At 47.2% G+C, this 17,606-nt stretch overlaps 1 protein-coding gene across 4 annotated transcripts in view; it reads left to right on the plus strand.

The window, feature by feature from the left end:
* The window catches only part of CCDC9B (coiled-coil domain containing 9B), a 110,920-nt gene that overhangs the window by 86,424 nt on the left and 6,890 nt on the right, over positions 1 to 17,606 (plus strand). For all 4 annotated transcript variants that reach the window (XM_073348789.1, XM_073348788.1, XM_073348790.1 and 1 more), the window contains 2 exons: positions 7,717 to 7,774; positions 8,108 to 8,916. In XM_073348789.1, the coding sequence (XP_073204890.1) occupies positions 7,717 to 7,774; positions 8,108 to 8,914 (865 nt within the window). In that variant the 3' untranslated portion in view covers positions 8,915 to 8,916. The remainder of the gene's footprint in view (positions 1 to 7,716; positions 7,775 to 8,107; positions 8,917 to 17,606) is intronic.

The following is a 17,606-nucleotide window of genomic DNA, read 5'->3' on the forward strand; positions in this document are numbered from 1 at the left end:
CAGCATAGCATCCCTCGGGCTACCTCTGACTCCAGAGTATCTGTTTGAAGAATTGAGTGTCGTGAGAGTAGAATAAACTTGTGAATTTTACATAAATAAATAATATGTAAATATGTATGTAGAGAAATGTTTGATGATTTCATCATTTTTTTTGCAATCTGTAATTCATACTTAGGCCCTTCCCTCCCATTAGCCTTAGGCCCCTCGTAACCTCAGTCTGGCCCTGCCAGCTGGAACGTTAAAGATGTGGAATCAAAGGATTTGTCTGTTGAAACATCATCACAATCCCACAACCCCAGCTAGCTCTGCTGGCTCTCTGTTCATTTCAAGAGCAGTTCGGAATTGTGCTCCTTGTTTTTAGCCCTTCATCCTACCTCATGGACCTTGTCTAGTTCCAATCCCCTCTTCACTGCTCCTGCAGCTCTCTGTTTACCTCATAGTGACCTGTTCTCAAACACTCATGGCTCTGGTGGTGCAAGAGCCTTCTCCTCTGCATTGCCTTTCTTCAGGACCAGCCAGCTGTTCCTGAGTGTCTCATCTCATTCCAAAACACAGCTGAAAAATGCCTTTTTTCCTTTGACTAGTCCTCTCTGTTTTTCTTTCTTTTTTATTTTATGTATTTATTTTGCTGCTATTTTTCAGTATTTACCACTAGCGAGCAGGGGCAAACTCTAGTCTCTATTATGCCCATAGCATCCTGATGAAGCCACAACGGTTGCATGGGTGCAACTAAGAGCAGCATTAGCCCTTGTAACTTATCTTATTCTGTGAAGTGTTGGGGGCTACAGCTTGCCTGAAAAAATAGAATGTCTACATCATGCTTTAAACGCACAGAGTGCTTACAAACAGGGCCAAATCTGCACAAATACCCCTTTGAGGCAGCTAAGTAAGGAGCTGTTATCCCTGTTTGATAGATCAGGAAACTGAGGCAGAGAGGTTACAGACCAAAGTTTCCAAGGATTACCTACAGTTTTTGGTGGCCATCTTTAGAACTTAAAGCCAGATTTTCAGAGATGCTGAGGACACTGTGGGTTCACCTCTGACAATCAGATCACAGGTGTCCAAAGATGGCCACCAAAAACTAGAGGTCACACTTGAAAATTTGGTCTTTAACCTCACTGCCTCAATTTCCCCATATATAAAATGGGGATAACAGCTACCTACACAGCTGCTTCCAAATTAGAGGTCGTTTTTTAAAATGTGGGCCTTAGGGACTTATGTGTGGCCACACAGCAAGCCAGTGGGAGAGCTAGTACAAGAATCCAGTACTTAGCATTCCCTGGCCTGCGTGCTAAGTACTAGATCAGATGGTCTCTCAGTGTTGTACTGGATGATTCAATTTACAATCAAGTATTTAAAGGAGAGAGTTGCAGCGCTGTAAAGTGGCATTGTAGACAAGGCCTTAATCTCAGCGAAATCCACAGTGGGACAGTAACTCAATCGCTGCTGAGACACCACCCTTTATGGTTGTATCAGGGTAACTTTATCACCATTTCACTAATATTATGACAAGTAGGTGTCATGCATAGCAAACACATGAGAGAAAAGTAGTCAGTGAAAGCTTACATCCAGCGACAGGCATGGTTCACATAACTGACACAAATTTTATTTGTCATTGTTTTTACTGCTGTGGTCTCCCTAAGAGAGAAATTTAACTACCATTTTAGGCTCAGACTTGTGAGACTGCTTAGTTCTGGTCCTCATTTACATTAAGGCCACTTAATACTACTCTAGTTCTGTAAGAATGCCTCAAAGTGGGTATAAATACAATTGACTTCCACTTTAAGGCCTCTTCACGCCATGGCCCACCCACTTAGCATTCAAGCCCACCCCCCAGCCCTGGCTCTTCTCTGGCCCCAGCACTTGCCCCACTCCACCCACCTGCGTGGCATAGGCATGGGAACTAAGGGCGTGGGGGGTGCTGCAGCACCCCCAGGTTTTACACGGAGCTCTGCTCCCAGCCCTTGCACCTGCCTCCAGCTGTGGCCCCAGCATCGGCCCCTTTACCCCTGTCCAGGTCCCCCCTCCTGGAGACACAGCCCTGCTCCCAGCCCCAGCTCTGAGGGGGAAGGGGAAAGAGGGCTGGCTTTCAGCACCCCCACTATTAACCGTGTTCCAGTGCCGCCGGGGAGTGGGGTTGCCCCGACCCCACGCCCCAGCTGGAGAACCGGGCGGGCGGAGTGGTGCAAGCCCTTATGTCCAGATCCCATTCCCAAGATAGGGCGCCAGGCAGGTGGGCAAAGTGGAGCAAGCCCCCACACTCCCACCAAATCCGCAACTGGGAGGAGGGCGAGCAAACAGGCGGTCGTAGAGGAGATCTTCAAAAAAGACAGACCCACTGCCCAGGGGAGCCAGGCCCGGTGTGGGGCGGTGGGATCTGGAAGGGATCCAGGAGCGCAGGAGAGCAGCATCTCCTCCCAGAGCTGGGTGCACATGCGGGGCCTCGGGGAGCCTCTGACCAGAGGGTCCATCCATCGCCCCCTGCAAGGCCAACTGCAGGGGGTGGGGGAGGCGGGCCCACATCCCTCCTGCCCTCCAGCTGCCCCCCTCCCCCATAATTGCCAGCCCATCCAAAGTCAGGGCCCACCCAAATATCCCATGCTGGCTTTGCCACTGCTTCACACTGCCAGAATACTGTAAAGTGGCTTTAGTTTAACTGTAGGGTCAGGGTCCCTGAGCATTATTTGTTCACACAATTATCATGACTGCACACACAGTCACTATAATTGTGCACACACACTTTTGAAAATTTGGGACTCTGCCTGTCCTCAAAAAATGCCTTTTAGGTTTTCATAGTTTGGCCCAAATTTATCAAGAGAGACCAAGCAGCTAGAGGCTTTATTGACCCCAGTAGAGTTACATCATAGAATCATAGAATATCAGGGTTGGAAGGGACCCCAGAAGGTCATCTAGTCCAACCCCCTGCTCAAAGCAGGACCAATTCCCAGTTAAATCATCCCAGCCAGGGCTTTGTCAAGCCTGACCTTAAAAACCTCTAAGGAAGGAGATTCTACCACCTCCCTAGGTAACGCATTCCAGTGTTTCACCACCCTCTTAGTGAAAAAGTTTTTCCTAATATCCAATCTAAACCTCCCCCACTGCAACTTGAGACCATTACTCCTCATTCTGTCATCTGCTACCATTGAGAACAGTCTAGAGCCATCCTCTTTGGAACCCCCTTTCAGGTAGTTGAAAGCAGCTATCAAATCCCCCCTCATTCTTCTCTTCTGCAGGCTAAACAATCCCAGCTCCCTCAGCCTCTCCTCATAACTCATGTGTTCCAGTCCCCTAATCATTTTTGTTGCCCTTCGCTGGACTCTCTCCAATTTATCCACATCCTTCTTGAAGTGTGGGGCCCAAAACTGGACACAGTACTCCAGATGAGGCCTCACCAATGTCGAATAGAGGGGAACGATCACGTCCCTCGATCTGCTCGCTATGCCCCTACTTATACATCCCAAAATGCCATTGGCCTTCTTGGCAACAAGGGCACACTGCTGACTCATATCCAGCTTCTCGTCCACTGTCACCCCTAGGTCCTTTTCTGCAGAACTGCTGCCTAGCCATTCGGTCCCTAGTCTGTAGCTGTGCATTGGGTTCTTCCGTCCTAAGTGCTGGACCCTGCACTTATCCTTATTGAACCTCATCAGATTCCTTTTGGCCCAATCTTCCAATTGGTCTAGGTCCTTCTGTATCCTATCCCTCCCCTCCAGCGTATCTACCACTCCTCCCAGTTTAGTATCATCCGCAAATTTGCTGAGAGTGCAATCCACACCATCCTCCAGATCATTTATGAAGATATTGAATAAAACCGGCCCCAGGACCGACCCTTGGGGCACTCCACTTGATACCGGCTGCCAACTAGACATGGAGCCATTGATCACTACCCGTTGAGCCCGACAATCTAGCCAGCTTTCTACCCACCTTATAGTGCATTCATCCAGCCCATACTTCCTTAACTTGGTGACAAGAATACTATGGGAGACCGTGTCAAAAGCTTTGCTAAAGTCAAGAAACAATACATCCACTGCTTTCCCTTCATCCACAGAACCAGTAATCTCATCATAAAAGGCGATTAGATTAGTCAGGCATGACCTTCCCTTGGTGAATCCATGCTGGCTGTTCCTGATCACTTTCCTCTCATGCAAGTGCTTCAGGATTGATTCTTTGAGGACCTGCTCCATGATTTTTCCAGGGACTGAGGTGAGGCTGACTGGCCTGTAGTTCCCAGGATCTTCCTTCTTCCCTTTTTTAAAGATTGGCACTACATTAGCCTTTTTCCAGTCATCCGGGACTTCCCCGGTTCGCCACGAGTTTTCAAAGATAATGGCCAGTGGCTCTGCAATCACAGCCGCCAATTCCTTCAGCACTCTCGGATGCAACTCGTCCGGCCCCATGGACTTGTGCACGTCCAGCTTTTCTAAATAGTCCCTAACCGCCTCTATCTCCACAGAGGGCTGGCCATCTCTTCCGCATTTTGTGATGCCCAGCGCAGCAGTCTGAGAGCTGACCTTGTTAGTGAAAACAGAGGCAAAAAAAGCATTGAGTACATTAGCTTTTTCCACATCCTCTGTCACTAGGTTGCCTCCCTCATTCAGTAAGGGGCCCACACATTCCTTGGCTTTCTTCTTGTTGCCAACATACCTGAAGAAACCCTTCTTGTTACTCTTGACATCTCTGGCTAGCTGCAGCTCCAGGTGCGATTTGGCCCTCCTGATAACATTCCTACATGCCCGAGCAATATTTTTATACTCTTCCCTGGTCATATGTCCAACCTTCCACTTCTTGTAAGCTTCTTTATTATGTTTAAGATCCGCTAGGATTTCACCATTAAGCCAAGCTGGTCGCCTGCCATATTTACTATTCTTTCGACTCATCGGGATGGTTTGTCCCTGTAACCTCAACAGGGATTCCTTGAAATACAGCCAGCTCTCCTGGACTCCTTTCCCCTTCAAGTTAGTCCCCCAGGGGATCCTGGCCATCCGTTCCCTGAGGGAGTCAAAGTCTGCTTTCCTGAAGTCCAGGGTCCTTATCCTGCTGCTTACCTTTCTTCCCTGCGTCAGGATCCTGAACTCAACCAACTCATGGTCACTGCCTCCCAGATTCCCATCCACTTTCGCTTCCCCCACTAATTCATCAGGGATGAATGAAGCCAGTGTACATACTTCCCCTCTTTTTTCTAAATGGGGGAGGGGGCAGCAGACCCTGCATTTCTATTAAAAATTGAAACTAAATTAACAAATAATTCCAGCAATAATTACTAATGTCTGCAGTTATCGAAAGCCTAGACTATCCAAATACCAAGCTGTGCTACGCTCTAGCAGAAAACCTTAGAAAATAAAAGCCAAGGCCACATGGTAGGTCTTCTAGTCCATCTCCAACTGATGCAGGATAATTACTCTATAAATTCCCTCTGATATATATGTAGGGCATCACCCAGTCTAGTCTGAAATGATTCATTAAGGGGGTACGTACTTGCTCTCTAGAAATACAGAATTAGACTTTTCACCACTCACTAATGTTACCTATTTTTGAATGCTAGAGGTCAATGTCACTTATTTCATAAGCATATCTCCTTATTAGTTGGTCTAGCCCTGAGTAATCCAGGCTTCACCTTCTCCTTGCATATATGTAGTAGCTGGCAGAGTTCTTAAACTTATGGGCCCTATCAGTACTAGTACAGTTAAGAGGAAACAGTGGCAGACATCAGAAGAAACAACTGGTAATGTGATTAGCCTAGTCTAATGACAGGTGTCTGTACTAGAAACTGGACTGTATGATTTCATTAGATTAGAATGTTTAGATTTAGGGCCTCAGAAGAATTCCACCTTGTCAGGAGAAGTGCTTTGTAGGGGTCATCAATATAAAAGCAAGTATGGGAGCAAGTCAGGTGAATCTGAGCATATTTAGAAGAAAAATTGCTAGAAGGGCTAGTGACTTCAGAAGATGGCAGGTTCCCCACCCCCCAAATCAGTATTTCACCATCGCACCATTCATCATCATCTGCTTTATCAAGATGCTTTCCCACAGTGATTTGTACCATAGCCAGTCTGCATCCTTGCCAGATGACCAGTCACATCTTCCTTTCCTACTAGTTATTCTCAAGGGTATGGCCTAGTGGCCTGGACTAGACCTCTGAGTTACCTAGTGTATCTGGGGTGGGGATGCGGTGTTTGGATGGAATGAGAGTCTGAGTCCCAAATGCAGTGTTCTGTTCCTCAGGCCAGCTGGACATAAGATTTGCAGGTTGTGACAAGGTTCACCTCCATGGTGCCCTCTTGTCGCCCAACAGTGCACTACTCACCCTGTAATGGAGTCTCGGTTGGTTGCCATCTCTCACAAGTCCAGTGCAATGGTGCTTTAGTCCCCTGGCTAAGACACACTTGAGTCCCAGGCTTCAGGGGTATTAAAGTCCAAAAATAAAGGAATGCTACAAGCTCAAAACAAGGTCATCCAATGAATCTTCAGTCAGGACCCCACCTGCCCACTCAGGGCCTGTCTTCATGCAGCTAGTGCTTTTTGTCAGTCTCCTTGGGCCCAGTGATCCCACCACTGGGGGAGGCTTGTCCACTCCTGGCTGAAACCAGGCTTCCCTCACTGAGGAAGAAGCAGAGCTCCGCTCTCCTTCCTGGCTAGCCTCAGGTTCCCCTCTTGCCTTCTGACATCTGTTGTATGTGAGCAGGATGGGGTCAATTTGGTCCAAAGGCCCTCAATTAACCTTCTCCTTGCCAGTGTGGGGCCTGTATGCCCCATCACACAAATCCAAATTAGCGATTTGAACCATTGCTGTTGAAGGAGTAGAAGCAGGGTAAGGAGCCATGATAGTCTAGGTGCCATAGGATGGTGCAATGCCTCCTGGGAGGACTGGGATCACACCTGATGGAGTATCTACATAGTCTTATCAAGACGGAGGGACTGGTTGGGTGGCAGGTAGGAATGTTAAGGCAGGAAAAGTTTGTGCACCAATCAGCATAATAAACTCCAAGACCTACTGGGCCTTGGATCTTTGTCCAAGCGTGCCAAAGCACCAGTACAGCAAGAAGCGTTTGGGAGGGGGAACACAGACAGTAAGTGTGTAGAGTGTGTGCGTGTGGTGGGGCCTCCATGATAGAAAGGAAGGGGAGGACTGTCCTCCTCCTTCCCTTGCCATAACAAAAAAAAAAAAACCACTTGTGTGTGCGAGCAGTAGGTTGAAGAGCTGCCTGGTCAGGTAACACATACTTGGTGTGTGATCAGGAATTATGAGGACTAAAGATCGACAGGTACTGTAGATAGTCACGGCCCACCCCTACTATTTCCTTGGTAGCAAAGTCTTGTGAGTCAGTTGTCTCCTGTGCTATGAATCTAGAGGTGAGCCATCCAACAGAAGGAAGTCAGCATCTCAATCCCCTAGAAAGGTTCTGAAAGACCTCCCGTATTGACTCAGCAAAGGTAACCAGGAAGCACTGTAAAGTTATACTTTGTGGCATTTTATTTAGTAAACAAATCCACTGGATGAGAGGCTATTGCTCTGCTCTGCCCTGCCATAGAGCTAAGTTCATTCAGCTTCCAGTTTGTGAGTCTTATTCCCTGGCTTAGGAGCACTTTGTATCACCCAGCAGTTCCCCTTTGTCCACTTATTGCCTCTGTAGGGATTCTTGTCTATGCCTCAGGATGGAAGAGGTGCTTTGTCACTTGAAGAGCTGACAGCCCAAGTTCTGTGTTTTATTTTGACAGATGGGATGCAAAGGAAGGTGAAGACATGCCCTTTCTAAAGGATGACCCTGATAATCAGGTGAGTTTAAAGAAAATCTGCTCAATTCTTGTAGTTAGTCCTGAATAAAAACTTGCAATCTCAGGTAATTTGGGATCTATTGGTTAGAGCACAGACTTGAGAGACAGGAGACCTGGGATGTACATCTGACTCAGTCAAAGACCCTCCCACCCTTTGACCTAGGATAAGTCCTTAGACTTCTCTATGGTTCAATTTCCCGCTCTGAAAATCAGGATAATACTTATTTAGCTTTGGGAAACGTATGTCTTCAGAGGAAAAGTACGATATAATTGCATATTGATATTTTAAATAAACTGAACTAAATGGTTCTTGTTCTCTCTTTTCTCATTCCAGAGATCCACCAGTGCTGATACGCTGAAGAGCAAAGTTTCAGCGGGCAGGGAGGTGACAGAACAGAATTGCACAGCAGACCAGGAAGAGAACATGGAGCAGCAAAGGCCCCAAGACCCTGGTTTCTTCTCATCACAAGGGGAGAGAGGTGGGAAGGTTCTGCCTGCACAGGACAATCAGAGGGAGAAACAGCGGGCAGGGAAGTGCCTCAGCAAGGAAATGGCAGCGTCCAGTGTGGGTGACTCCGAGCCAGAATCCAAGCTAAGTCAGGAAGGAATTCTGGAAGCTAACACTGGGAAGCCTAGCACGACCAATCTCTCCCAGCAGGGCAGCTGCACGAACAGCAGCACTTCCCAAAGCATCACTACAAGCACTATGCAAGCTGCTGGCCCTGGCAGAAAGGGAAGCATGTCAACACCCCTGGGAAATGGCTTAGAGAAAAATGCTCTGTCAGAAAGAGAGCCCATTGAGGACTCTTCAGAAAGCCTCAGCGGAAAGCTGGAAGAGGCAGCACGTGGTAGATGTGATGGAGCCAAAGGACTGTCACTGAGGAGAGTGGATGAGGTGACCCAATACACTGGTTCTGAGGGGCAAAACGTCACAATAAAAGGAGGTGAGGTAGCCACATGCCTTGAACATAGAGGGGATCCTGCATCTCCAAGGAAAGACATCTCAGACAAGATTGGGGTCTCTCAGCAGGATGGGGCAAAAGCACAGAACAAGAAAGGTGACCACCCTGAGAAGTGCAGTTACAAGAACAGTGGGGACAGTCAGAACTCAAGGAGAATACACTGGATTGCAAGAGATTGAAGGTGAGTGCATGGTCCATAGCTCACTTGGAGGTATTTTAATAATCCCAGGTGCACTTAATTGAGCGTAGACGTGAGACAGGTCCACAGCTCAGCTTTTTTGGGGTCAGCAGGGCAATTTACTAAATATTTGCCCAAATATGCTCATGAATTTTAACACTGAGCAGACAGTAACTGCACCCAACTTGTCCCATCCCCATGGTTCCAAATTACATGACTCAACTGTGAAAATCTAAATCTCCACATCACAATTACCTTCCTCTGGAATATAGTAAAGAGAGAAACCTTAGAAGGCTTCCCCATGGTTGTTTCCTGCTGCTGACATGTAGTACTCAACAATCCAGGGGGCTCAGACTTTGAAATTGGATACTTGTTTCAGACAGTCTCTGAAATTCCAGGAAGAAGTAGCAACCTGTTGCATGGACCTTTCCTTTGGACTGTGCATCGATCACAGGTAGAATAATTAGTGGCCTATTGAGTGCCATTCCAACAACATCTTTCTTCATATTATAGGCCCCTCTCATCCGCAATAGTTTGAACGTCAGGCTAGAGGATCATGAGGATCACGTGATTCTCTCCCCAGTGCATGAAATGCAAACAAAAGGGTAATATAATTATTTATTTGGCAACACTAATGTATATGGCACTTTACAAACATAAAGGTCTTCTCCAGAGACCTTTTAATCAAAGCAGAAGGCAGAAAAAATCCACTCTGGTTAAATTGCAAAGCTCAAGATATTATTCAAGCCAACTATGCATCTTCCCAAAAAAATTGAAATCCCACCCAAGTGACGACAGTAGAAAAGAATATAAAACTATGGCAGGCAAAAACAAGATGGAAATTAGGAGGAAGGGCTTAGAGGGAATTTGAAGAGCAAATGGCTAAAGACATAAAACAAAATAAGAAGAAATTCCTTCAGTAGCTCAGAAGCAGGAAGCCTGTGAGAGATTTGGTGGGTCCCCAGGACTACCAGGGAGTGAAGTGAGCAGATAGAGAAGATAAGGACATTGCATAGAAGCAAAATGATTTCTTTGCATCAGTGTTCACCACTGAGGCCATCAGGGGAGATCTGCTCTTTTCAGATAATAAGGATAAGGCATTATCATAGATTGGTGTGTCAACAGAAAAGGTGCTAGAACAAACTGATAAAATAGGGCCTGATCCTAAAGCCCCATCCACAACACCCAACTTTTATGTGTCTGGAAAGTCACTGGAATGCATCTGATGAAGTGGGTTATATCCCACGAAAGCTTATGCCCAAACACATTTGTTAGTCTCTAAGGTGCCACAAGGACTCCTCGTTGTTGTTTTTTTGAACAACAGTGTGACCCACAAAGCTTGAGTTAAGCACTTAGGCTCCCTATATAATGCCTGGGGAGAGATAGATGCCTTACAGTGAGACCTACAAAGCCAGCATGCTAGGCAGGGGGACGCCTAAGCTAGCCAACAGAAGATGCAGATGAGGGCATAAGCGCCGACTCCGTGGGTGCTCCGGGGCTGGAGCACCCATGGGAAAAAATTGGTGGGTGCTCTGCACCCACCGGTAGCTCCCCCCCCGTCTCCCCCCGACCCTAGTTCACCTCTGCCTCCGCTCCTCCCCTGAGCACACCACTGGGTCCTACTTCTCCCCCCTCCCTCCCAGCTGTTTCGCACAGCAAGCCTGGGAGGGAGGATGGGGAATGCAGCACCGGGGCCGGGGTGGGAATTTGGGGAGGGATCCAATGGGGCAGGGAGGGGCGGAGTTGAGAGGGGCGGCTACGAGCACCCACCAGCACCAACAAAAGTTGGGGCCTGTGGATGACGGGGGTGCATACCAAGTCCCATCCCGCTCTTAGCATTCTGCACCTAACTCCAGACTTCAGGGAGGTGCCTATCTCTACTTGTGCTTCATGAACTGGGGCCACCTAAGTCACATTAGGGCTTGATCAGTAGTCATGCTTAGAGGGTGCCTAATGCCACACAAAACCTCTAGGGGGGGGAGGAAGAGGACTTACCTTATAACTTTTAGCCCAGGGGTGGGCAAACTACGGCCCATGGGCCAGATCTGGCCTGCAAGCTCCCACTGGGATGCAGGATCTGGGGCTTGCCTTGTTCCAGCTGGGGCACAGGGTCGGAGGCCACTCCATGCAGCTCCCGGAAGCCAAGGCATGGCCCCACTCTGGCTCCTACACACTCCAATGGCTCCCTCCCGTGCTCCAATGGGAGCTGCAGGGGCGGTGCCCGCAGACGGGGCAGTGTGCAGAGCCATCTGGCCACGCCTCCGCATAGGAGCCAGAGAAGGGACATACTGCTGAACCCCAACCCCTCATTCCCAGCACCACCACGGAGCCCATACCCCCAGAAGGAGCCTGCATCTCTTCCCGCATCCCAACCCCCTGCCCCAGCCCAGAGGCCCCTCCCAAACCCTGAACTCCTGATTTCTGGCCTCACCCCAAAGCCTGCACCCCCAACCAAAGCCCTCACCCCCTCCCACACCCCAACCCCAATTTTGTGAGCATTCCTGGCCCATGATACAATTTCTATTCCCAGATGTGGCCCTCAGGCCAAAAAGTTTGCCCACCCCTGTTTTAGCCTATTGGTTAGGGTATTCACCTGGCATGTGGGAGACCCCCACTTCAAGTCCCCCACTTCCAGGCAGGGGGTCCTGGGAATTACACAGTAATTGTAATTGAAACTTATTGAAGTTAGGCAACCACTGCTTGAATATTATGTCCAGTTCTTGTGTCCACAGTTTAAGATGGATGTCAATAAATTGGAGAGGGCTGAGAGAAGGGCCACAAGAATGATCAAAGGATTGGAAAACATGCCTTATAGTTAAGGCTGTGATTTAGGAATCTGTGACTTCCAAAGACCTCCGTGACTTCAGACAGCACTGGCTGGGAGCTGCAGGGTCCCCTGCCGACTGCGGAGGCAGGGAGCTGTGGGGGAGCCCCAAAGCTCCTGGCCACCAAAGGTGGCAGGAGGGACCCCTGCAGCTCCCCCGCTGCTCCTGGCCACCAGGGATGGCAGGGGGGGAATCAGCCACTCCCAACTGCAGGCAGCAGGGGGAATCCTCGTTGCTCATGGCTGCTGCAGGCAGCAGGGGCAACCTGCACTGGTCCCTGCCACCTCAGGTGGCAGGGGGGACCCGCTGGCGGGGGGAATCCACGCTGCTTACTGCTGCCCCAGGAGGCAGGGGGGACGCATGCCGTTCCGCACAGTGGTGGGCAGCAGGAGGACCCAGTAGCAGGGGGAATCCCTGCTCCCATGCACCGCAGGTGGCAGGGGGGATCCACCAAGCTCCTGACCGCTGCGGATGGCAAGAGAAACCCCCGACACTTGGATCTTTGATGCCCTGGGCAGCAAGAGGGAGCCCTGGAGCTCCTGGCTGCTGCAGGCGGCAGGGGAGACCCCCAGCAGCTCCCAGCTGCAGTGTGGGGGGGACCCTGGAGCGCCAGGCTGCCCAGGCTACCCCCATTTTGTCATGGGTATTTTTAGTAAAAGTCAAGGACAGGTCACATACTTCCAGTAATTTTTCATTATTGCCTGTGACCTGTCCATCACTTTTACTAAAAATATCCATGACAAAAACATAGCCTTACTTATAGTCATAGACACAAGTTGCTCAATCTATTTAGCTTGACAAAGAGAAGGTTAAGGGGTGAATTGGTCAGCCTCTGAGGACCTACATGGGGAACAAATATTTGATAATGGGCTAGCAGACAGAAGTACACCTCTATCCTGATATAACGAGACCCGATATAACACGAATTCGGATATAACGTGGTAAAGCAGCGCTCCGGGGGGGTGGGGGGTGGGCTGCAGTGGATCAAAGCAACTTTTTTAAACAGATATGCGCTAGTTCAAAAGAAATATTTAGTTCTGCAGTCTGTGTTATACACAAAGTCAGAGTAGATGATCACAATGGTCCCTTTTGGCTTTGGAATCCATGAATCCATATGAAAGGCAAATTGGTTGACACAAATCATTAAAAATAGACAACATCTAAATGTACATGACATAAGAAACATAAACCAGCATGGCTTAGTAGATAAAGGGGAAGCAGCTAACATACTTCATTTAGCCTTTCAGAAACCTTGCACAAAGTCCCACACAAGAGGTTATTAAGGAAACTAAGTTGCCATGGGGTGAGAAAAAGTACATTCATGGATTAGACACTGGCAAAGAAGAAACAAAGAGTGGGAAATAGCTATTTTTTTCAAGGCAACTGGTTAGCAATAGATTCACTTAAACACATCCTTGATGCCATCCCTCCTCTGCAAAGTACTTAAGCACATGTTTAAAGTTAAGCACCTCATTAAGTCCCACTGAAGTCAACGGGAAGTCATTGGGACTTTATGCAAATATTTAATCACATACTTACATGCTTTGCTGAACTGGGACATAAGAAAAGTATTGTTTGATATACATAATATGCTTATGGTTTCAGAGTAGCAGCCGTGTTAGTCTGTATTCGCAAAAAGAAAAGGAGTACTTGTGGCACCTTAGAGACTAACAAATTTATTTGAGCATAAGCTTTCATGAGCTAGAGCTCATGCAAACGTAGTGATGTGGCAATATTTGTACATGACACAAAGTTATTTTGGTTATTCAAGGCTTAGGCAGACTAAGTAATTTCAGAAGAGCCTAACAAAGATAGGAAACTGGGCAGCACAATGGCAGGAGACATGCAGTGTTGACAAATTCAAGGTAATGCACATTTGAAGTAACAATTTGAAGTACAACTACCCATTGCTAGGTTCTAAACTAACTGTAACCATTCAGGAAAAAAACCCAAGTATCATTGCATGTAGCTGTATAAAAATCTCTCTTCAATGCAGCCAGAAAAGCAGGCAAAACATTTGGATGACAATGAATGTGACAGAAAATAACATTGAAAACAACATATTGCCATTATACAAATCAGAGGTGTGATTTTAATCGAGAATACTAAACTCACTTCCTCTGAATCAGAGCCACCTGACAAGTATAAAGACAATTTGTCATTGAACTCTATAAATCTAATTAATTGGCAGATTGGAATGGTGAGCTTGGACACACTAAGAAGAGAGATCATGTGTCAAGTTACAATATATCTTTCTCTCATCCAGGCTTGCCATTTCTACTATTGGGACTTGAACATCAGTGATACCTCAAGGGGTTGGCCTTACATAACTGTTTATATTTTGGAAGGCCATTTTGTTAAATGGTTTGTTGGGGTTTCACAGCACGCAGTTCTCTCCTCCCAAACGCCGACTCCACCAGGGTCCATTCACCTAGCTTGTAGTGACTGGCTGACGTGTAAGTGGGACATTGCGCACTTCCTTATAGGACCCAGACAATTTCTCAGCCTGAGAGGTCAATCTAGTCTTAGTTGGATGAGTTTATTTGTCCTGCAGGAGTTTAATCTTTTGTCTCTTTTGCTTCTTTAAAACACAATATTTTAACCAATTCCTGCTGAATGATGCAGAACAAGCTGAGCATTTGACTTTCTACATGCTTGAATTCTCACTGGATAGATCTCAACAGCTCTGTGGACAGCCAGCACATGGGTTTTAAATAGGCTTTTCCTGTGCTCTGGAAGGCAGGAGGAGGAAGTAGCAGGTGTGGAAACTGTGCAACTTCAGTGGGCAGGAAGAACGGGGCTGGTTTTCCTCATCAGGAATTAAACCCCCTGTTTGGTGACTGAGAGGTCTAGTCCCACCTCCTCAACTGCAGAGTAGAGGGAATGCCCAGTACTAGGAATGAAGAGCCTGGATAGTAGAGAGAACAAGGGGACTTTCAAAAGGCAACAGATGAAATCCTGGCTACACTGAAGTCAATCGCAAACCTGCCACAGACTTCAGGAGGGCCAGGATTTCACCCTGCATATTTAAAAGGGGTAAAGAGACATTTTTATGCAGTACATAATTAGCTCTGGAACTCTCGATGGCAAGAGCCAAGTAGGGCTCAGAAAAGGATCAGACATTTATATGCATAACAGGAACACCCGCAGTCACCTCTGACAAGATGGAAATACAATGTCTTAAAATCAGGAGCAAAACCCCTCACATTTCAAGGCATGAGCCTATCACTAACTCACTGCAGAGTCATGAAGAAACTTCTCCTCTTTGCAAATTTTTCAATAGTTGTCCAGTATGGAGTTTCTTCTCCCTATCCCAGAGCATCCAGCACTGGGTGCAGTCAGAGACAGGAAGCCTGACTGGAGGGGGCACAGGTCTGAGCCAGTATGGAAATCCCAATGTTCCTTAGCACCGGTTATTTGTTTTTATCTTTTAAATTAAAACAGTGTTTAACTAACAACATGATTTTTGATTGCTTGTAATTGACAATTATTTGACTGTACTTTTTTAGCAACTTAGTAGGAGACCTGTGATTGTGACACCTCAGACTAGTCACATGTCACCAGTAAGACTCAGCACACATCGCTCTGTCTTTGCCCCAGCATCCATGAATGTAGTTCCCCTGTCAGTGATAGATATCCCATTTTCAGGCAGCGTAATGTTTTGCCATGGTTTATTTAGGGTGGGGAAAGCACAGAAGCCAGAGAAAGAGAGCGTTCTGCCTTTAACTCTGTTCCCCAGCTCTGAATCACGAGTAACAAATCTTGCAGGGAGAGAGATGTAACGAACCAGCCAGTATGTATTTCTACCATCTAACTCAGCAGAATCAGAATTGCTTCTCTGCGTATCATGCTACAGATGCTGCTAGGAGTTTAAAAACTAGTCTTAACGCAAATGGTCAGCCATCAATGCATTTGGAGCAAGGTGGTTTTGGGTCTATGCCTCCTGTTGCTTTGAAGTCCCTATATCAACATGAAAAGGAGTACTTGTGGCACCTTAGAGACTAACCAATTTATTTGAGCATGAGCTTTCGTGAGCTACAGCTCACTTCATCGGATGCATACCGTGGAAACTGCAGCAGACTTTATATACACACAGAGAATATGAAACAATACCTCCTCCCACCCCACTGTCCTGCTGGTAATAGCTTATCTAAAGTGATCATCAGGTTGGGCCATTTCCAGCACAAATCCAGGTTTTCTTGGAGAGTGGTCAGTTTGGATGAGCTATTACCAGCAGGAGAGAGAGTTTGTGTGTGTATGGGGGTGGAGGGGGTGTGAGAAAACCTGGATTTGTGCAGGAAATGGCCCACCTTGATTATCATGCACATTGTGTAAAGAGTTGTCACTTTGGATGGGCTATCACCAGCAGGAGAGTGAATTTGTGCGGGGGGGTGGAGGGTGAGAAAACCTGGATTTGTGCTGGAAATGGCCCAACCTGATGATCACTTTAGATAAGCTATTACCAGCAGGACAGTGGGGTGGGAGGAGGTATTGTTTCATATTCTCTGTGTGTATATAAAGTCTGCTGCAGTTTCCACGGTATGCATCCGATGAAGTGAGCTGTAGCTCACGAAAGCTTATGCTCAAATAAATTGGTTAGTCTCTAAGGTGCCACAAGTACTCCTTTTCTTTTTGCGAATACAGACTAACACGGCTGTTACTCTGAAATATATCAACATGGTGTGCAGAGGAACGACAGCCCTGGCTGGCATCCCTAGAACAATCATGGGCTGGTTGCTGTACTTTCACTGCTCCCCCCAGTCACAGTTTTCCCGGGGCCTGCACAGAAATTATTTGCTAGACCACATTACACAAAGCTCTGCAAAAGTCCATTTTATTTCCACCGGAGTCTGGGCAAAGTTCTGTTGTTTCACACAAGCACCATGCTCCGGGCTTTCACTGATTAGCAGGTGGCACAACAGGATTATTTTTGCCGGGGGGGGGGGGAGGGGGGGAGAGGGGAGAGACATTTTGCATGTTTTCAGTAGAAAGCCTTGTGCAGTGAACAAACTCTCAGGTTTTGCTCATAGCTGGCCCAGTTTTGCTTGAAAACAGACCCATTTTTTTGTTGGAAAATGGGCCTGCTTTTGCTCCAACAATCACACGCCTCATCCAAATTTCCTGCAGAAGTGGGCCCATTTCCAATTTGTAACCAAATGCAAAAACCCCAAGGATTTTTGCATTTTATCATGTCACATACACAGGCAATTACAAAATGTTATTACCATGGGTACTCAGCAATAAAACCCTCAGTTTCTGTGACTTCCCTCCCTTCTAGGGACTTCATATCATTGGTACCTTGGTCAGTGATGTTTAAAATGCTATTGAACAGAGACACCAAGATAATGTGGCTGCTTTTACACAGGAGCATGGACCAAGATTTTCAAGACTGACTAGCGATTCTGGATGCTCAGTTTGACACACCTTTAAAGGAGACTGATTTTCTGAAAGTGCTAAGGAGCCACCCTCTGAAAAACAATCAGCCCTCTTTAAGGTTGTCTCTGGTAGGGCACCAGAACTCAATAGCTGATTATGAAAATTTAGGCCAAAGAATCTGCCCTATTGACTCAGAGCTTGTCCTGGAAAGGCTGGTATCCTGCCTCTAGCAGTAGCTAGTTCAGAGAAAGGCAACCCCCCACTCCCCCTTTTTCTCCCCCAACACCCTCCCACCAAAAAAAAAAAAAAAAAAAAAAACCACTACGTAACCTATAACAAAACAAGCCAGGTGTGGATTATTAGTGAATTTGCCTCTCTCACTATGACTCTACTAAAAGATCAAGCATTACCTCTCAGACATGGGTTTCTGCAAGAGCCAGGATCAGAGAATTGTTCAAGCAACCAAAAGAGTGATAAATCACCTCAGCTGTT

The sequence above is a fragment of the Lepidochelys kempii genome, chromosome 6 (genome assembly GCF_965140265.1).
Source record: "Lepidochelys kempii isolate rLepKem1 chromosome 6, rLepKem1.hap2, whole genome shotgun sequence".
NCBI classification, from domain to species: Eukaryota; Metazoa; Chordata; order Testudines; family Cheloniidae; genus Lepidochelys; species Lepidochelys kempii.